This window comes from Miniopterus natalensis, chromosome 2, assembly GCF_054644295.1.
Source record: "Miniopterus natalensis isolate mMinNat1 chromosome 2, mMinNat1.hap1, whole genome shotgun sequence".
In the NCBI taxonomy this organism is placed as follows: Eukaryota; Metazoa; Chordata; class Mammalia; order Chiroptera; family Miniopteridae; genus Miniopterus; species Miniopterus natalensis.
In genome coordinates, this window is record NC_142082.1 from 139,092,883 (window position 1) to 139,114,266 (window position 21,384).

At 45.5% G+C, this 21,384-nt stretch overlaps 3 protein-coding genes across 6 annotated transcripts in view; 2 read left to right on the forward strand and 1 right to left on the reverse strand.

The window, feature by feature from the left end:
- The first annotated feature begins 3,684 nt into the window (after window positions 1-3,684).
- Window positions 3,685-7,735, forward strand: NFE2 (nuclear factor, erythroid 2). The gene is made up of 3 exons (XM_087813897.1): window positions 3,685-3,701; window positions 5,291-5,462; window positions 6,681-7,735. The coding sequence occupies exons 1-3, from the start codon at window positions 3,685-3,687 to the stop codon at window positions 7,686-7,688; spliced, it is 1,197 nt and encodes a 398-aa protein (XP_087670023.1). The 3' UTR covers window positions 7,689-7,735.
- A 3,002-nt stretch (window positions 7,736-10,737) lies between these two features.
- On the reverse strand, window positions 10,738-17,310 carry HNRNPA1 (heterogeneous nuclear ribonucleoprotein A1). Of its 3 annotated transcripts, XR_001603581.2 has the most exons (12): window positions 17,204-17,310; window positions 16,530-16,646; window positions 16,084-16,230; window positions 15,727-15,937; window positions 15,536-15,628; window positions 15,364-15,456; window positions 14,989-15,063; window positions 14,607-14,765; window positions 13,887-14,042; window positions 13,584-13,649; window positions 11,081-11,158; window positions 10,738-10,879 (listed from the first exon to the last, which is right to left on the reverse strand). XR_001603581.2 is itself a non-coding variant. In XM_016218001.2 (11 exons), the coding sequence occupies exons 1-10, from the start codon at window positions 17,216-17,218 to the stop codon at window positions 13,594-13,596; spliced, it is 1,122 nt and encodes a 373-aa protein (XP_016073487.1). In that variant the 5' UTR covers window positions 17,219-17,310; the 3' UTR covers window positions 12,623-13,351; window positions 13,584-13,593. The 3 variants fall into 3 exon arrangements, 2 of the variants coding, with proteins under 2 accessions (XP_016073487.1, XP_016073488.1); XM_016218001.2 differs by lacking the exons at window positions 10,738-10,879; window positions 11,081-11,158 and adding an exon at window positions 12,623-13,351; XM_016218002.2 differs by lacking the exons at window positions 10,738-10,879; window positions 11,081-11,158; window positions 14,607-14,765 and adding an exon at window positions 12,623-13,351 and having other exon boundaries at window positions 17,204-17,309.
- Window positions 17,311-17,905: 595 nt separating this feature from the next.
- Window positions 17,906-21,384, forward strand: part of CBX5 (chromobox 5) — a 38,072-nt gene continuing 34,593 nt past the window's right edge. The window contains exon 1 of one of the 2 annotated variants that reach the window (XM_016217995.2): window positions 17,906-18,011. The gene's annotated coding sequence lies outside the window, so the exon portion shown is untranslated. The remainder of the gene's footprint in view (window positions 18,012-21,384) is intronic. The other variant, XM_016217998.2, reaches the window with a different exon arrangement.

Genomic DNA, 21,384 nt, shown 5'->3' on the forward strand with positions numbered 1-21,384 from the left:
CAGCTGTAAGGACTGAAGCTAGACATAAGAAGGACTTTCCTTAGAGCTGAAAGCCACTAAAAGCTAAGAGGAAGCAAGATTCTTGTCTCCTAGTCTCTGGAGAGAGATCTGTTTGGCCTGGGACTTGGGTTGTGTGTTGGAGGCAAAAGGATGAATGAGTAACTTCCAGGGGTACTTACTGACCTGATACACAGCTGCTGTGGGTGCTGTGGGGGATAGACCTGATATCCTACACATAGGTCCTGGCCTGTCCAGGGTATGTGGCTGCCATGTGGTTGGGGTGCCTGGCAGAAAGGAGGACAGAGGGCTCCTGGGGTCCCCTTTAAGGGAGGTGAATAATGTCCCTGCTGGGTGCCCCCCCCAACTCCCCCCAGACTGACAACAAACCTGGCCAAGAAAGAGGCCTTTGTCCTAGGACATCTGAGGCTGTAGGGGGAGGGGAGAAGGCTACAGGTGAAAGGACACATCAAAGCAGCCGGCTGCCTCTCCCTAAAATAGCTCCCCTACCCTTTCCCAGAACCCAGGCTTTCCTTAAATAAAAGCAGTGCCCTAAATGCCCACCTGTCTAAACAGCTGGAACACTAGAGACCTGGCCCTTTTCATCAGCTGCCTTCCATCTTGCTATGACTCAGTTTCCCAGTCCCTAGGAGAGTCAAGAGAGCAGAAGGAAAGAGGTTACAATGTGTATCAAGTTTAGAGGTCACTTCGGAGTAGACCATCAGCTTGGAATTCACCATCTGCATGGGAGAAACACAGACCTGGCTGGACTGCTGGGCTCAGAAGGAGGGATGGGAGAAGCTTGGAGCCATGTGTGCCCCTGCTGGCCGGGATCAGGGTGGGGGTGGAGTGTGGGCAGAAACCACACAGGGCTCAAGTTTCCTCTCTTGGCCAGAAGGGGCAGGAGGAGAGGAGGGCCACGGGGAAAGGGGAGGGTTGGAGGAAGGACGAAGAACTCCGGCTGAGGGCTTCATAGAGGAGGCTGGTGCACCGCCCAGCAGCTCCCCATGCTCAGTGCGAGCCTCCAGACTACGCGCACAGCAATGGCCAGGGGGCGGGGCACAGGCCTCCCAGGTTCTCAGAGGTAGCAAGGATCCTCACGAAGGAGGTGTCAGCCCAGGCCCAGCCTCCCCAGAGACAGCACCCGGAGCCTCATCTCTCTCTGCACCCTGCTTGGACCCTACCACAGGTGCCTGAGGGGCCGGGTGGGAGAGGGATTTTAGTGGGATCCAGGGACAGGCTGGGGAAGTGGAGGAGGGAGACAGAAAATACCCAACTTTTAGCATGTTCTTTAGCGATCTCAGACCTTCCCAGATTGCCCCTGGTTTAGGAATTTGACATCTTTAGAAACTCCTCTGGGAGAAGACCTGGATGACTTCTGGAGTGTTCTGAGATCCTTGGGGTGAAAGGCTATGGATGGGGACCAGAGAGTGGTCCCCTGAGGCACCCTTGAGGAGCTGGAGTGTGACCCTGAGTGACCCTTCAGCAGACTAGTTGCCCTGGGGAAGATAGTAGACTCTCAGGTGCATAGTACCGGCCTTTCTTCCCTCCATGTCATCTTGCTGCCCCGTCCAGCTGCCTAGTGAGGTTTGGTGGAGGCTGAGGAATTGAACACACGGGATGCCTGGATCACTGGGAAGTGCTGTGCCAGCAAGATGCGGGGGTGGGAGTGGGGGATACTAGTACTCGCCTCCCTTTGCTCCTTCTCTTCTTGAGCACTAGAGATCAGCTGGAACTGGAAGGGAGAGGAAGGCATCCCATCCCTAGTGTGGTTCCTTCCAACTGGAAATATTGGCAGCAGAAAGGGAGTGGGCAGGGAAGCAGTAGAAGAGAAGAGGGGCTGGGGCTGGGACTCTCTAGTCATTGGCCCCCAAAGAACTGCAGTTTGGGGTCTAAGGACCAAGTGACAGAATGGCAGAAACTTGTCCCTCTTTCCCTAGTTCCCACACACCTATCTGAGTTATGTGTGTCCCCAGGAGATTGAATCTCACTCTGATAAGCTCAATCTCTCCTTTTCCTCCATTCCCTTTGTTTCTCTCTCACCTTCGTGGCCCTCTCCCTCTTCAGGGATCCTTTCTAATCTTTCTAAGTAGGTTGCTCACTGGCCACTCCACACGCCAAGTTTCACTGATCTCTCTTCATTCTTTCACTGCTTCTGTTGACACCTGGAAAGGTGGAGTGGTCTAATAAGCCTCAGAACAGGGTCCCAGAGTCAAGTGCCCCCTCCACCTCGTCAAGGCAGTTAGACACCTGGGACAGCAGTTGAGGACAAAAGCCTTCCTCTCCCCAGCATCTCTCCCTAAATGGTCCTCATCCTGTATCCTTAAGCAAAATGCCCCATGTCATTCTGTGTGTACACAGGGACTGTGATAAGATCTTTCTGGGTAAGAACATCAGGATGAGTATAAAGAGGGTAGATTATAGTCCGTGGAGATGGCTCCAGTCCTACCTGATACACAATGTTGGGGAGTAAGATGGCTGTGTGACTGCAAAGTGTGGGCTGAACTGGGAAATGAAACTGATTATTGTATAAGAAAAGGGACACAGGGAGTCCTGCTCCACTTTCCAGGTATCTCTGTAATTTCTGCACCATTTGTGACATTCTTTTGGATCCAATTCTGACTATACCCTCTTCCTTGATTTATACCACTGGCTGCTACCCCCCTGGTGATCCTCAGCAGGGTAAGCTCCTAAGACTCAAAAGGGCCTATGCCTGGCATATAGATGACCACCCATCACTGAGTGCCTAGGGAAAAACATACTCCTCCCCTTTGGCCTAGTGCAAACTTGCCACTGTATCAGAAAGCTGATCCAGAGGTTCTCTTCAACTCCCCCTTCCTCACCTTCTTGCCTCCCTCTGCTCCCCTTCTGGATTCTCATTTCCCTGTCCTAGGGTGAGGGGGAGATTGAGCTCCTGGTCTTCGTGAGAAGGAGCTGCTATCTGTCCAGTCTTAGCTACTGGGGCAGTCAGAACCCAGTGTTGCCTGGGTCAAAGATCTGAAGCTAAGAGAAGACGAGAGATCACTTGCCAGGCTCCTTTCTGGCATTGTGTTTTTTCCCTGTAAATCCATATGGTTGGACTAATTCAGTATTTCTCAAGGTTGAGTGGACCTCTGTCATCAGAAATACCAGGGCACTTGTTAAAATGCTGGTTGCTTGGGTACCTGCACCTATGAATTCAACTCAGCAGGTCTGGGGTGGCTTTCAGGATTCTGCTTTTACCAGTACCCTGGGTGAATGGTGCACAATAAAATTTGTGACTGCCTGAGCTAGACACAGTCTACTGCCTCTCGCAGCAAAGAGGCTTTTCAGTCCAGTTTCCATTAAATGGAAGAGACTGAATGAAGCAATTTGCCCAAGGTCATGCATCTGGAAGGCCAGAGAACCTTTCTCCTGCCTCCTAGGGCAGGATCTTTGTACTGCACCTAAGAGTCAGATCCAGGAAGATAAAGGAGGGATAAAGGGTGGGGGTAAGTGGGTGTGTGAAGGACTGTGAGGCAAGAGCCATTGTCCCTGCCCCATAAACCCCTTCTCCATTCACTTTGCCTTTGGGCAATTTCCTCCAGAACCTGGGTGGGGGAGGGTGAGTTTCCGGTGTTGAAATGGCATCCTGGACAGACATAAACACCCCACCCACTCTGTCCACTGGCCAAGGGCCTGTGTCTGTACCAACTCTCAGCTCTGGGGATGGCAATAGAACAAGGGGTTAGGGTCAGGAGCTAGGGGAGATCCTCTTTCAAAAGGATATTGCAGTTCTCACTAATTATGTTGTGAGACTCAAAGAGTGGACTCCATACCAAGTAGCTGTGATAGGCCATCCTGTGGTAATTTATGGTCATGCAATTTGAAGTCATTCCCTCTATCCTTTGTTCTTCTATAAGTTTCCCCTACTCCTAGCCTGCCTGTTTTTACTTATATGGCAGGAGAGGAGTATAGTGCCTGGCCCTAAGATTGATCAAGAGGTCCCTGCCAAATCTACTTGGAATTTCTTGCTGAAGGCGGGGAGAGCAGATGCAGGGAAAGATGGGTGTCAGAGAATAGGAAGGTAGGATGAGGAGAAGGCTGACAGAGAGAAGATGAAGGCAGAGGTGAGAGTTTGCTGAGAAAGTTAAGCTGTCCAAGCATAAAGGGACGTCCAACACCCGGTTCTACAAATGAGGAAACAGGCTCAGAGAAGTGCTATGACTTGCCCAACATCACACAGCTACTTTGTGTCAGACCTGAAATTAGAGCCCAGATCAAAAGAAAAGGGGCTGGATGGGAATGTGTATTCAAGGCTCTAAAGATATATTTCCCAGAAGAGAAAAGAGACTGAGATCCCACAGAAAGAACTGATGATGTAGACCACCATTATTAAAGGCTTGGGGTATCCAGACGGAAGAGCAGGATGGGAAGGCGCCTGGAAGGCAATATAGGCTAGCAGACTCAGTCAGTAGAGGTTCCAGACCTGACTGTTATTTACCAGCTTGGGTTTCAATTTCTGAATGAACCTTATAGGATCTTTGTGAAAATCAATCTTACAAACAAACGCTCGTAAAACACCAATACAGTTCTTGACAAAAGTTTAATAAGTCTTTGTTACAGTTGTTATATTACCTTAGAAGAGGAAAGATCCCTGGCTGTGGGTTGGGGTATGGCCAAGATGACCCTGTGGGAACACAGGGAAGAGGTTCAGTGACTCCAGAGACCATTCCTCCTCTGCTGTTTGCAGCTGATAAACCTCTTATCTGCCCCAGGCAGGAGAGTCCAGGGCCAGGATAGGAGGAGAGGGCAGGGCTGCTATCAGCCACCAGGCCTGGGCCATATCTCAGAGAAGGGGAGGGACTGTCTGCTTGGCTCTTCCCACAACACACTCCTTGGGGATCCCCAAGTACTCACTCTCATCTTGGGTAGTACAACAGAGGAGGAAAGTAGGAGTGATCTCTGATATTGCCCCAGAAAATTGGGGGGGAGGGGGTTGGAATCCAGAAGACATGACGTCTGCCCCAGCCAGTGATACTGTTTTGGGGAGAAAGAAGTAAGGTAAAGAGAACGCATCTTGTCCAAAAAAAAGGTTAAGACCTAATGCGCTCCCCAAGGAACTGACTACAGCCATAGCAGGTGAGGTGGAGATCACATCACAGAAAAAGACTTTCTAGCTTAAGGAGTTGGTTGATTAGTTCAGCATGAGTGGAGGGGATGAGGTCTCTTATTCTTTCAGGTGACGTTGGAAGGAGTCTCTCTATGGAGGTAGGCAGGACAAAATTGCTGACCCCTAGCAGGAGAGCTCTAACCCGCATTTCTCCTTTGACACAGGTTGTAGGGGCCATTTGGGCTTTGGGGGACCCTGGACCAGGCCCTGGCCCAGTAGGATGCCCCCGTGTCCTCCCCAGCAGAGCAGGAACAGGGTGACACAGCTGCCCACTCCGGAGCTGGGCGAGATGGAACTGACTTGGCAAGAAATCATGTCCATCACTGAACTGCAGGTGAGTGGAGTTGGGGGTGGGGGGCTGAGGGAAGGGAAGAGTAGAGAAGCAGAGTCTAGCTGGGACTGAGGCAGGGGGTTGGAATAAGGAGGGCTCAGGGTCTCAGACTGGAAATGTTCCAGACACTGAAAAAGAAAGGGCTGGAGTAGGAGGGAGATCTGGATGTTAGACTAGAAAACTAAGGGGAAGGGGGTGTGGAAAAGCAGGGGACAGGAGTGGTGGGGAAGGAAGGATCTGATTGGGGGTGTAAGCTCTCTCAGCAGCCACTCTGCTCACATCTCTCTACCCCACCTCCTGCCCCGCCTTCCCTTTCTCACCTTTTCTTCTGATCTCCCTCTCCTCCAATCCTGCTCATCTTCTTCCTTCATTTTCTCCCCCTGCCCTCAGCAACTGGGCCCCTTTTCCCCCAGGTAGCTGAGCAGTAGTTCAAGGGCCTCAGGAAGGGGGGGTCAGTCTATGCCGGGGTCCTCTCCTCGGGCTAGTTGGACAAAGGGGTGTCTGTTGACCTAACAATAATGTCTTTGTCCCCAGCTGGGCTAAAGCAGGGTGGCTCCCCAATGTGGGTTGGGGGCCCTGTTTCTAGCATGTTCTCTCCTCCTCTCTGCACCTGGGCAGGGACAGAGGGACTGAAGAGTAGAGGGTAGAACTTGTGCTGGCTCCCCAAGGTGCTTCTTAGCCCCCAGACCTGGCTCTGTGCCTGCCCCCTTTTGCTCCCCTGCCACCACGCATGGGCCCTCAGGATCTGCCCTAAGCTCTGCTCCCACACAGCAGCTCCCTCTGCTGGGCAGCCAGGGCATGGCCAGGACCTGAACTTGACCCTTTGACCCTAGATAACCACAGCAAGAAAGGGTTCTGAGGGGTCATCTTGGATAACAACTCCTTGTCTTCCTGAAAGAAATAAAGAAACATGAGCCATTTCAACCCAGTAAGAACTCCTGAGGAGGAGGAGAAGGAGCAGGAGGAGGAGGAGGAGATTCCATAAATGTTCGTTCTTTCTGAAATCTGACCTCAGTGACATCCATTCCTGTTTAAGCTACTTTCTTCTTGGAATTGTTATATTGCAACTTTACAAGAAGCTTTCAATGATTTTTAGCACCTTTTTGTTCGTTTGTTATTATCTCACTGGGTCTTTCAGAAGGAAGGACCCGGCTTGGTCCTGAGAGAGAGCTGCTTCTCTTCTCAGCATGTCTCCAAATCTCTTTATGTCTTTTCTTGCAGGGCCTAAATGCTCCAAGTGAGCCAGCGTTTGAGCCTCCAGCTCCAGCCCCATACCCTGGGCCCCCACCACCCTCAACTTACTGTCCCTGCTCAATCCACCCGGATGCTGGCTTCCCCCTTCCTCCACCACCTTATGAGCTCCCAGTACCCTCAACTCATGTCCCAGACCCCCCATATTCTTATGGCAATATGACCGTACCAGTCTCCAAGCCACTGACCCTCTCAGGTCTGCTCAGTGAACCCCTCCCAGACCCCTTAGCCCTCCTTGATATTGGGCTGCCAGCAGGGCCACCCAAGCCCCAAGAAGACCCAGAATCCGACTCAGGATTATCCCTCAACTATAGTGATGCCGAATCTCTTGAGCTGGAGGGGACAGATGCTGGTCGGCGGCGCAGTGAATATGTAGAGATGTATCCGGTGGAGTACCCCTACTCACTTATGCCCAACTCCTTGGCCCACCCCAACTATGCCTTGCCAACTGCTGAGACACCCTTAACCTTAGAGCCCTCCTCAGGTCCTGTGCGGGCCAAGCCCACTGCACGGGGGGAGGCAGGGAGTCGGGATGAGCGTCGGGCCATGGCCATGAAGATTCCCTTCCCTACGGACAAGATTGTCAACTTGCCGGTAGATGACTTTAACGAGCTATTGGCTAGGTACCCACTGACGGAAAGCCAGCTGGCACTAGTCCGGGACATTCGACGGCGGGGCAAGAATAAGGTGGCTGCCCAGAACTGTCGCAAGAGAAAGCTGGAGACCATTGTGCAGCTGGAACGGGAACTGGAGCGGCTAGGCAGTGAGCGGGAGCGGCTTCTCAGGGCCCGAGGGGAGGCCGACCGGACCCTAGAAGTGATGCGCCAACAGCTGACTGAGCTGTACCGTGACATTTTCCAGCACCTGAGGGATGAAGCTGGCAACAACTATTCCCCTGAAGAGTATGTGTTGCAACAGGCTGCTGATGGGGCCATATTCCTGGTGCCCCGGGGAACCAAGATGGAGGGCACAGACTGAGCTGCCCAGAGGGGTGGGCCTGGTGATGGAGGTTTCCTTCATTCCCTTCTGATAAAGGTAATCCCAACCCTGAGGCCCAAAAGAGGACAACAGTGAAAAACCTGACATTTGTTAGGTGCAAGGTGTGTTCAATGAAGCTTGCCTTGAGACAAGTATGTGAGGGAAAGGCTGGAATCTTTCTGTGATTCAGCTCCCCAGGTCTCCAACCTCCACCTCTTGTTTGAGCTTTGGTATATATAAAGCACTCTACAGAAATAGCCTTCCACTGTGTCTTCCTTCTCGAGGGAGGGTGATGAGCTGAGCTTTCCTCGGAGCTCATTTCTTGGTGATGGTGGGGAGGGAATCCTGCCAAGCTCATTTCTTTCCCCTAAAGCTCTGTGTAATAGTGGCACTCACAATTTTGGCTCTATCGGTGTGCAATCTACCATCTTCATCTTCCCTTTTAGAGCCAAGGGCCATGAATGATCTGAGGAACCCCACTCTCCCTGGTGGTCTTCTATTTATAGAGCCGGGATTGCTGCCAAAGCTGGCTAGACCCTCTATGCAAAGTCCCTGAGGTTTATTTAGGCTCCTCCTTTCCTCAACAGTTGGAACACAGAAAAACCTAGAATGCCCACAGGCTTTTTTTCTATTCCCCTCCTGTGTACTTCTGTAGGACTCCCACAGCCTGGGGCCTGATGTGCCAGAGCTCCCTCAAAAGATAGAGCTACTCTTGATTGGAATGAATTTGATTGGACATCAAAGTTTCAGGGGATTTCACACCCAAGTCTGGGTAAAACTTGCTCCACAGTGGAGTACCATATGCATTTTGGTGAAATTTTCCTTCTTTAAAATTTTTATTCATTTGAGAGAGGGGAAGGGAAAAATAAACACCAACCTGCCATTCCACCCACCCATGCATTCAATGGTGGATTCCTGCATGTGCCCTTACCCGGGGTCTGCAACATTGGCTCACTGGGACAATGCTCCAACCAACTGAGCTACCTACCTTGCCAGGGCCTGTGAAATTTCCTATCTCCCTGGATATGTTAGACACTACCCAATTCTTGTCTCCCCCACCACCCCCTTTCTAGATTCTTGAAGACCTAAGGACTTTTAGGTATATACACATACAAGTTTTTTCAATATTATTTTCTTGAGACAGAATTTTTCAGATGTCACATCTAAGTTCTTGACACCACACCTTCATCTCCTCGGAGTTGGGTGGTTCCCAATCTTCTCAGGAACTGAACCATACCAAGTATTTATTTGGTTATTTTGCTTCTATTTATACTTCAGCTTTACTAGCTCAGTTCCAATGGGGAAACCTTACTTCCAGGTTCTGATAGACACTTTTGAGACAAAAGCAGAAAAGTGATAAAAATACATGGAACTTTCATACCTACATTCTGAAAAACATGCCCAGGTTTAGGGAACTGAAAATAATGTAAAACTTTCTATTCCTAATAGATTTGAAGACAGTCCAGACAACTAGTCAACTTTGTTTTCTCAAAAAATTGAACATGTGGGACCAAATTGTAAAGTGCAGGGCCTGGGGTTATCTGTTCAGAAATTTATTAGTCCATCCAAGGCACATCACACAGATTTTTCCATTCTAACCAGGCTCAAAAAGATTAATTCTGAGGCAAATTTAGACATTTAGTCAACAAATATTCAGCACTTAAGCTCTAGTTCTAATTGGAGACACTGAACCGGACAATGCTGTGCTTATAGACATACATTGCCATGGAGAAGACCATCATATACATTGTTTGGTATGTGCCTAAAGCAGGTGGAAACTGGTTTTGGAGAGTGAACTGGGTTGTGAGCCAGTTTGCAAGAACTAGAACAGCAGTTGAGCATCGACCTATGATCCAGAAGACTAAGGTTTGATTCCCAGTCAGGGCACATGCCCAGGTTGTAGGCTCGATTCCCAGTAGGGGGTGAGTGCTGGAGGCAGCTGATTAATGACTCTCATCATTGATGTTTCTCTCCCTACCTCTCTGAAATCAAGATATGTTTTTAAAAAACAGGGTAATTAGTTTGCTTGAGTCTATTTCCTCTACCTTCTATCTGTAAAGCATCAAAATATACAACACAATAGGTCTTTTTTTATTTTTAGAGGGAATCAATGTGAGAGTGTAACATTGATCTGATGCCTTCTGCATGCCCCCTACCCAGGATGGATCCTGCAACCCAGGCATGTGTCCAGACTGGGAATCGAAACTGCCAACCTTTTGGTGCATGGGACAAAGCCCAACTGGGCCACACTGGCCAGGGCTAAAATTTTCAATAATGCTTTTAGCTCTTAACCAGTGTCACCTCAATAAATTAAAAAAAAAAAATGTACTTAGCAAACTGATAGCCCAAGTTGTCCTAGCCCACCAAATGATTGTGAGAAACCACACGTATTAACTTCAAGTCACAAATGGAGATTCTTATTAAGTAGCAAGACAACTTACTTATGGAATCACATATACCTCACTACCTGCCACCCCTCCCCTTAGCTAGATTAAAATTAAGGTGGTAGAGGGAAAATGTTGAGCATTTGCTAAAATTGTCTAAGACAGACAGCCAATATATACTTGTTCAAAGATGATACCCACTATCGTCATTAGAACTTAACAGATAAGCAGAGCTCTCAGAAGAGACTGAACGGGACAGCTCTGGCTTTCACAACCTGACTCTCTTGCCAGGAGAGCTAGTAAAAGGGCATGTTCAAGTGGAGCAGTAACTAACAGCTTACTTCTAACAGAGTTAAGATTTAGCCCTGCAGTGAGAGCTGTTTCCAGATTTTACTACACCATGGTGCCAAACCAGTTCCCACAACCCAATCCTTCCTCCTTGACCTGAATGCCAACCCGGGGTCATCTAAAGCATTTACATAAAACTGCTGGGTTCAAAATGCAATGACTATTTACACAGGGCCCTGCTCCTTTAGGTTGACCCTGCTAGAGAGTCTTCTGGTTTAGCAGACACCTGGTATACCTCCTATATTTATCATTTTCAAACTTGAAGGGTACAGTATCAAGTTTACTGTAAGGATCGTGAAAAGAGAAAAGAAACAAAGACAAGTTAAAATCATTTTATTAAAAGTCCATTCATAAAACGGAATGACTAATTCAAGCTGTAGCACAGCTAATGAGAACTGCATGGCAGTGAAAATGAAGTACACAGTGGCTCAGATAAAGGTTGTCCTCATAAGGATGTTCCTGCAAAAAGGAAAAAAGGCTATGAAGTATTTACACAAGCAGGTGAAAGACTCCCCTTTTCTTTACTGGGAACCCAGTTGCTCTATTAACTGATTTCTATTAGATCAGGTTATAGTCTTTTTGGTTCTGAGGCAAAGACTCATTCTCTTTACTTTGGCAATACCAATCACTCTTGCTTACCATTACTTTATCAAAATTTACCTTTTAGCCATGAGCTTGGATAGATGTTTCTGTTTTTTAAGACAGTTGGTAAGCCTGTAGTAGCAGACAGACTCCTCCCTAGAAAAGCAAACAATCTTTAGAACTAGCTTTTCTCTGAGACCAAGTCCCATCTCAGGCTAAACCCCCACCCCCCCATTAATGGTCCACCCACCCTCCCACCATCATTTTGGGGAAGATTCTAATTCTAATGCATTATTTTGAGCCATTGTTTTAAGGAAATGGGTCAAAGAAGGCAGGAAATGAAATTAAAGGACAATTCACAGTAGAGACAGTTAAAGTGCTCATTTCCTTCAATTGGTATCCACCAAGACTAGGGTGTCAATTTAAAACAATCCATCTCCAGAAAAACCAAGTTCAGCTTAACTGGACTAGTTTTGGCTCAATATATTAAGGAGAATATAACAGAAAACTGGATTTTAGGTAACTATATGGATATGTAAGTAAAATCTGTTCTTACCTACCAGCATAGCAAAAAAACCTTTCCTCCTGGTTCTGACTGCTAGTCCTAAGAGTCAGGTGTGCCTTACTTTGTCTGCCTCCTTCCTTGCGATGGTCACTGAAACTTCACTCCCTCCTAGCTTTCATGGAGCGTGCCGTGGCCTGCCCCTGGCTTATCTGTACTCCACATACCACAAGTGTCTACTCTCAGCTGTAGAGTGTCTGAGCTCCGAGCCATTCGCGCTATACTTGCTAGCAGTTCCTAGTAGCTGAACATCTCTCCTGGATCTTTAAAGGCATTGTCAGGAATCCTGAGGTATCTGCAAACTCCCTCAATAGTTAAGGTTCCACCTGCCATTGCAAACTCAGCCAATATCAAACCCATGGAACTGTATCATCCATCCATGCTTCCCCACCCACCTCCACCTCCCACCCACCACCCCCTACCCTCCCCCCACAAACTTCCAAGTAACACACCCATGGGATGAAATACAGTCCTAGTGGTAAACAAATCTCTATGCTACTACGTAGGTACAATGGCACTGAAATTGAAGGTATCAAAGGGAGGGCTCAAAAGAACCTATGTACAAGTAACAACGACTAGATATTAAGTAACTGTTAAAAGATTTAAAAATCATTTTCTATACAATTAACATTTTAGGATGGTTGTGTGATCTTGTGCCATGTTTAAAGGAAAACTGCAGTTAGCTTGTTTGTAAGCAGTATGGTTCCTCAACATGTCCATAGTTTTTATCTCCAAATAGGAAACTAGTGTTTAAAATCTATAAACCCCTATAAAGACCCACCCAATCAGAATAAAGTAAACTGCAGTTTTCCTTTAATGTAAACCTGTTTTTTGTGTAGAAATAAGAAATTCTTACTGGTGCTGGTCAATTTTAAAAAATGGCTCCCAAATAATTCTAATCTGTGAACTTTTGGGGTGGCATTAGCCAGCAGCTAGTTCCTATTCTTTGGCAAAGTTTTGAACTTGAATTGTGATAGAAGCATTCAACATTATCAGGGGTAGTGGGTAGGGAAAGTCCAAAGCTCTGCCAGTCCCAAATCCATACAGTTGTCATTCCATTCAAGAGGATATTAAATCGTTTATTGATTACACATGATAATGGATGATACACAAGCTTCATACCCATCTATATTTTTATCTGGTACCATAATTCAATTTAGATATATTGCATAGGATGTGCCAACAATCATTAATAACCAAATAAACTCCATGACTCTGCTTGGGTGACCCTTTTAATGGTGAACTCCAGGCCACAACACAGTAACTGTCAATTCAACTACACCAAGGTTTCTGAAGACAATGGCTTCTGTGCCCAAGCAGGTTGTAAATAAATTTCAAATGGAACCTGGCATCACCCTGAAGGAATTCTAACTTCACACTGTTGGGGTAATTTACCAAGATGGCTTCAGAGCAGACTAACTTTACACAGCACATTTAAAAAAAGACACATTTATTCAGCGTCATGATCAGACTATTACATTTAGCAATCAACAGCATGGGTGCAAAAAAAAAAAAAAAAAAAAAAAAAAAAAAATCTACATTAAAACCCTTTGTTGGAATGCTTTACACTTTCCACAGAACAGAAACTAAAATAACCTGTTATACAATTAGTCACAAATACAGTCCTCGAGTTTTTTTGCCCATTCACATGAGTATTGTCTAAAACATGTCTTCTTTGTAGCAGCTAGGCCCTGCCACCACTGTGCTTGGCTGAGTTCACAAATCTGTTGTAACCTGTAGCTTCCCTGTCACTTCTCTGGCTCTCCTCTCCTGCTAAGCTTTGTTTCCTGTTGAACAATATGGAATAAAGTTGTTAATCTAAACATATTAAGACTTAAGGCTACAATCCAATATCAAGTTGTTTCCCACAAATTTTGCTGATCTGATTATTAACTTAATATCCACAATTTTACTGAAGTTATAATGTTAACTATGTTGCACTGCTTAGCTACATTAGGGTTACTGGGTTCATTATCAATTATAAAAATTATGCCAAAACACAAAAAGGTGTTTACTTACCTGGCAGTAATTAAAACCTTCTGCCACTGCCATAGCTACTGCTGCTGCTGGAACCGCCATAGCCACCTAAGAATAAGGTTTGTTTCTTTAAACTTTTGGAAATACCAACAGTAATGCTTTTATATTTGAGGCAATAAAGTTTAAATCTGAGTTTAAGCTTAGATGATGTTTTCAACCAGATTGCAAATTACCAGTCGCTTAAATATTCAGGTTTTAAATTATCACCCTTTTATTACCAGTACTAGTTTATAAATACACTTAACCCTGTAATACTAAATACACACACACACACACACACTTTACCTTGGTTTCGTGGTTTGGCAAAGTATTGACCTCCACCACCATAGGGGCCAGAGCTTCTGCCTCCAAAGTTTCCTCCTTTCATAGGTCCAAAATTTGAAGACTGATTGTTGTAATTACCAAAGTCATTGTAGCTTCCGCCACCTCCAAAATTGCTTCCTAGGAATGGAAAGAGGACCTTTATCTGTTACTTGAGAAAGATGATTGTTCTGAGATCTATTTACTGTTCAGAATGGGAAAAAAAGTTGCATGACCTGCCTTCCTTCCTCCCAAAATCTGATGGCTCCAATGTTTATTTTTGCATTTCATCTTTTCTGGGTAAGGCATTCAGTTGAATGATCCAGTATTTTAAAAAATGTACCCAACTCACCATGACAACACAGAGCATATTCTCTAGCCTTAAAGGCCTTTATCCACCTAGGGGCACTGCAAACACATGCTGGATACATCAACTAAGTGCCTATGGTCCCAAAGAAGTTAAGACACTACACATCCTACTAGAGCTAATCTAGTTCCATTTGAAGATACCACTATTCACTTATCCAACTATTTGGGAGTGAGGCGGCCCCAGCTTAAAGCTAGGAGGTAGCATAGCAAGCCCATTAAAAAGTACCATGCAGTGTACCACACAATGCTTTAAGAGCACCTAATCCCTACATGGGCATAAAGTCTACAAGACTAATCTAGCTACTGCACCAAGTACCTGGATCACTGGATACCTACCACTACCACCGCCAAAGCCGCCTCCGCCTCCTCCGTTGTTATAGCTGTCATAGCTGCCACTCCCGCCATAGCCACTGCCCTGGTTTCCATAACCCTGTCCACCACTTCCATAGCCTCTGCTTCCTCCAGAGTAACCAGGGCCGCCTCCTCCATAACCACCTACAAGAATACAATTCTTCTCAATAAGACAAAAGTATTCAACAATCAAAATCTACTTAAGCTTAATGGGCAATAGCCTGCTTGCATCATGCTGTTATGGTCAGAGTTTAGCTTGTCATGCACTAGATGCACTCAAGTTTTAGTCTCTATCAACCTATTCTACAGGTCACCAAAAAACTTTTCACCTGTTTATTCCCAAACAAAACCAAACCACAATACTTACCATCATTACCAAATCCATTATAGCCATCCCCACTGCCACCATATCCACCACCACCACGGCTGCCACCAAAGCCACCTGTAAGAAAGCAGAATTTTAAAGCAGGTTTGAAGTACATAAATTGCATACGAACAACAAACAGCCTCGTGAGTATAAGCTTTAGGAAGTAGTTCCTGTACTACAAAAATGATTTCCATACCAGACTTTAACTTCTCGTTAGTGAGAAGCCAGAACTACATTTGGATAAAATGTAACTTTGGAAACATTGACCAGTAGTTGCAATACCGCCACAGATTGCATAAAGGACAAACCATCAGAGCTAACTAAATTACAAGCTTACTATTAATTGGTAACAGTGAAGGGTATAATCAAATATACCTCGACCACTGAAGTTTCCTCCACGACCAAAGTTGTCATTCCCACCAAAACCACCTCCACGACCACCTCCGAAGTTTCCAGAGCCACTTCGACCTTAACGGGAAAAGTTTAAAGTGTTAAACCATACAGACTGGAATTGGTATTTAAGGTTTAATAAACACAATAAACCCACCTCTTTGGCTGGATGAAGCACTAGCCATCTCTTGCTTAGATAGGGCTTTCCTTACTTCACAGTTGTGGCCATTCACAGTATGGTATTTCTGAACTAAAAAATTTGAAGATAAAAAGAACAGTATGTATCTCAGAATTTAGAACACAACCCAGATTTCAGAACCCTTAACAAATGTGTCATCGGATACTCACTGACAATCTTGTCTACAGAATCATGGTCATCAAAGGTTACAAAAGCAAAGCCTCTCTTTTTGCCACTGCCTCGGTCTGTCATGATTTCAATCACTTCTATTTTCCCATACTGTTCAAAATAATCTCGTAGGTGATGTTCTTCAGTGTCTTCTTTAATACCACCGACAAAAATCTTTTTCACAGTTAAGTGGGCACCAGGTCTTTGAGAATCCTAAGAAAAAAATTAAATTATTCATTATTACATTAGCAAAAATCTATGCCAAAATTAAGATCAAGGTTTGTTACCATCCCCAATGTGAAGTCCACCTGGTGGCACACTTCCAAGTGACTAATGGAAAGAAAAAAAAAATCACTTACTTCTCTTGAGACAGCCCTCTTTGGTTCCACAACTCTTCCATCCACCTTGTGTGGCCTTGCATTCATGGCTGCATCCACCTCCTCCACAGTGGCATAGGTGACAAACCCAAAGCCTCTGGAGCGCTTGGTGTTTGGATCTCTCATCACCTGAGGTGCAATTCATTTAATACATAGTAAGATCCCCAAAGCCCCTGTCATTTCCACCGTAAAGAAGGTTAACAGAAAACTTTATACTAGCCCTTTACACAAAGCCCTTCAGTTTTCCAATACCCATCTAGTGTAAATTTATCAAAAGGGAGGTTTTTAATCCCTTAAACCTACACCTTCCCTTACAAAGTTATTTGCAACTGTAATACCGTAAATATCCACAAGCATTCAGACAGGAACTATAGCAAGCCAAGAAAGTCAACTAGTTCCATTGCCCTTTTGTCTCTTCCAAGCCTTACCACACAGTCTGTGAGCGTTCCCCATTGCTCAAAATGGCTCCTCAGACTCTCATCGGTTGTTTCAAAACTCAAACCTCCGATGAAGAGCTTTCGCAGCTGTTCCGGCTCTTTGGGAGACTGGGGAAGGAGAGGGGGGAAGCGTTAAGAGGGTCTATAACGCAAAACACCTCTCACTTAGGAAAAGCAAACTAGACAGCAACTTATGTAGCACTTATTGTTCTTTCAGGTCTCAGCAAGCCACGTGCTTCTCCTCCCCCCCCCCATTGGGGAGATGATAGGTTCGGGGCTGGGAAAACGCTGGCGCATGCGTCCCTACTCTCCCTCCCTCCCCACGCACGCGCAACAAAAGGACTAAGCGGGAGGGGTCCATCGCCAGTAAGAGACTACAGCTGCTTTTTAAGAAACTCACTTACTGAGACAAGGGGGAAAAACCGATTTAATGTGCCTAAGAGCTTCACTGGGAGGAAAGAGCGGCGTGATAACTAAGGATTGCAGGACGGCGGCCTCATGGCCACGACGAGGACAAAATGGCGACCTGAACTTCGGGAGGGGTAGGCCCTGGGCGCGACCAAAGAACTGCCGAATGGACCGTGCAAGTAGCCAATCCAATATGCATCTCATCGCACTCAGGAATGTGCGAGAAAGAAAATTAAGCTGGAGAGAGTCTTACCCACCTCTGACTTAGACATGACGACTGCGGGAGGGGAGACTCCAACGATGCTTATACGGCGGCGTCCACCAGCAGAAAGGAGTGATCTATGGAACGTATCTACCAGCCTACCTTCGGCCTCGCTTTTTTATCCCGCCTCCGCCCTTGCAGCATTGGTAGACTCCGCCCCTGAATAGCTCTGATTGGACATTTGAAATACTTTCCTGCTACTATTGGTCTGTGGTGCCCCATTGCTGTAACGTCATCATTTTGGGCGTTCTACGTAGTGTCTACCCCTCGGAGTCCATTGGTTCCCAAGTTATGTTATTCTTAACTAGTCTGATTGGCTAGCCAACCAATCATTCATGCCTGAACGCACCGAGGGCATTTAAATAAGTTTTTAGTCTTCCACCCTTCGAATGTTACATTCTACTCAGTTGTCGGAGCATGAGTAATACTATGTATCAAAAAAATAGAATGTGACAATTTTATTTTTTGCAACAGCCGCCTGAACTCGTGTGTAGTAAAATGGCGAGTTTACGCAGGCGCATTAAGAAGTTCCGCCTGGCTCAAGGAACACGTGAAATGGCGGGCGGAGACCGCGGCGAACCTACGGCGCCTGCGTAATGGCGGGAGTTGTGCCCCGTTTTGCGCAGGCGTAATGGGCGGAGAAAAGGTCTGGTCCCAGGATTGGTAGCGCAGGCGCAGGGAAGGATCCGTTTTGGCGGGCGGTTGGCGTTGCGCAGAAGACGGCGGCAGCGGTGGCTTGTGGTCCGGCCTCATCACAGAGGAACAGGGAAGACATTAGCGTGAGTGATCGGTCTCGATCCTGGGTAAGTGGCGGACAGTCTTGCCTACCCATATGATGTCTTCAACTGACTCCAATTGGGCCCGTTATTGTGTGAAATGAATGGACCGCGGGGGTGGGGGCTAGTGAAGGGGGAGCGGTGGGTCTGGCCAACCAATGGGATAACAGGGGCGGATGTTTTGTCCGGGTAGGTTCTGTGGAGCTTTGCCACTGAAGAGTTTGACTGGCAAGCGTATAGGCCAATCGGATTTTTCTTTAGCTGCAGACTGATCGGTCCTTGGGCCATCGGAATGTGGGAGGCGGGTTTTCTCTTCGTGAGCAGCGTCTCACTGAGCCAATGAGCACGAAGCGCGCGGTAGGTTGGGCTCCTCCCAGAGGCAGCGGTTTGACTCCAATGGGGAATGAGGGAGTTGGGCGGTTAAGTGGATGGACCAAATCCGGAGCCAGTAAAAGGACAACCTATGGAGAGCGCTCGGCCGGGTTGTCCAATCAGCGCTCCAAACGACAGAGGTCTTAAATTTTGGGTGGTGGTGAAGGGTATTCAATGCCTGTGATGGCGCGTCGGGGTGGATATTTTGTCCAGGATGACTTCTTTAAAGAAGCCTTTAGGCCTCCATCCCATAAACCTCCCGGGTAGGGAAATTGTACGTTTGCTCTTGTGTACCTTGAGTTTGCCATTCCCCCCCACATCTGTACATCCCACCATCCATAGGTTTTGAAGGAGCAAGGGAAGTCTTTTAACTTTGAGAACTAGCTTCTTTAGGAAGACTGACTTGAAATGTTAGAACTAGTGGTATAAATCTCTACTGTCGTGAAAAGGAAAGGCATCCGGAAAAAAATCTACGTAATGCATATTTCCACGGACAACTCGATATTTGTAAATCCATAGAGAAAGTTTTGGAAAGCTGCGTAATACAGTGGGATCGAGGAGGCAGATTGGATCGCTAATGTTTAAACTTTTGCAGGGATAATAATAATTCGTGATTAATATTAAATTAAAAAGTGAGCAGTTTTTTGTGCTCCTATTCATAGTCACGTACTTCTCACCACCATTCTCCTTACACCTTGAAGGAGTGCTGGTTTTCCCTTAGGAACTAAGGCGATTCTCTGTCTAAAAGTATAAATAAATAAGTAACTCTTTGAATACTTAGTACCTGCTAGGCATCATGCTAAGTGCTTTAGAGTCTATTCTTTGAGAAACGTTTTCCATCGTATATGTCTCTTTACACCGTTAAAGAGTTTCTAATCCCCTCTTTTTGCTGTTCCTCTGAGGATATCTGAATATGGATAAGAAGGAGGGTGATATTTAGGGTGTGGATGGCAGGAGGGCTCATCCATCACCTGGATTATTCTGTTGCCTTTTGATTATATTTCCTTCAAAGTGTTTATTTTACTTGCAGTCCACCTCCTGTTGGTAATGCCCATTCTGCTTATTCCAAGATTTTTAGTAAAATATAGAAATTTTCATCACATTTAGGCTATATCAGAATAAACACTGTTCTATTCATTTATTTATTTAGGGCAAGGGGAAAATGTTCAAATACTGTAATAAGTTCAGCTACATATAAAATACCCTTATGATTAGAGGCCTTTCTGATATATAAAAGACAGATGATTTTAGTTGAGGCTATAGTGAACAAAGGAGGGATTTCTATGTTCTCTGGCGCTTGTAAAAGGACAAACTTATTTAATATTTGGTTATAAACTATTAGTAGGTATGCTAATAACAGCCGCTTAGTTTATAAAAACTAAAGGGACATAGGTTAAGGATATCTGTCCCTAATTTATTTAGGTTTGAAAAGGTAACAATCTTGGCCTACAGGGTTTCTCAACCTCAGTACTATTGACATTTCTGGTAGAATGAATGCATCTCACCTCTCCCTACCCCCTTTTGTGACATTCAAAATGTCTTCAAAGATTGCCAGATGCCCCAGAGGATGTTGGAGCAAAATCTCCACCAGTTGAAAACCATTGATCTAAAATGACAGATGCTGGCCCTAGTCCGAGTGGTTCAGTTGGTTGAGTGTCCTCCAGTGCACTGAGGGGTTGCCGTTGATTCCTGGTCAAGGCACATACCCACCCAGGTTGCAGATTCAATTGGGGTGTGTATGGGAGGCAACTGATGTTTCTCTCTCCCTAACTCTCTAAAATCATTAAAAACATATCTTCAGATCAGGATTAAAAGAACAGGTAAAATAAAATGACAGATGCTAGAGTTGATTTTCTTATCAAAATCTTTAACCAATTGGAAATTTGAGGGAGAGTATGGGTGAAGTGTTTAGGAAGTGGCCTTTGGTAAATGGATCACTAAATCCTAATGATTATCTCTTCAGATATAGAGTGATCTTGTTCCATTGGATAAAGGGAAAATTTCATTAAGTTTTTTACCACTGATTGCATCTTATGTTTGGCTTACAAAAATAACGGCAAATATGTTTTCTGAGAAGGTAGACTTGCTTCAGATGCTTCTTTCATTTCACCTGAGTTAAGTCTCTTTACTGGGATTCGTTTGGATCATTGTCTCAAAGTTTTTTTGACCTTGATCCTCAGTAAGACACTTTAAAAATATATATATATATCTTTATTGATTTCAGAGAGAGGAAGGGAGAGGGAGAGAGAAACATCAATGATGAGGGAGTTGTCATTGATTGGCTGCCTCCTGTATGCCCTACTGGGGATTGAGCCCACAGCCCTGGCATATGCCCTGACGGAGAATCAAACCTCAATCTCCTGGATCCTAGGTGGATGCTCAACCACTGAGCTATGCCCAGCCGGGCAGAAACACATTTTATTCTAACGCTGTGCACACAAGGAAACAAGTTTCACTGTACAAGTAAATGTGCAAAGCACTGATGTTTTTTGCCTCTACAGTACACTATTTCATTTTCTTAAAAACAGTTCATTTTCTACTGAACTGATTTCACAGCTGTGTAGAGACCCACAGTTTAGAGAGAAAAAGAAAAACAACTGATCTGTAGAATAGGCAACCAAATTATGCCACCTTTGTGGATTCCTCACATCTCCAGCCACAGCTTGGATTTATAAACAAATTAATCAGTGACCTCTTATTTGATGTCTTTTATATATTTTAATTAGAAAGATTTCAGGATTTGAACATAGAGTTTTTGGTTTACTGTGGTATGCAAGTAAAAATTGCTTGTTTTATTGTGAATTCTCTTGCAATGTCAGTTAATAGGTCTGATGAATATTTCTCTGGTGGGGAAATTTTAGTGGGTAATTTTTAATTGATGTTCTGAGAGTATCACATTGAAAATTCAAATTAGACTTTCTTTCTTGCCTTTTAAAAAAAATACTGATTTTTTTTTTTTTTTTCATGAAACATCAATTTGTTTTTTTACTTATTTATGCATTCATTGGTGGATGCTTATATGTGCCCT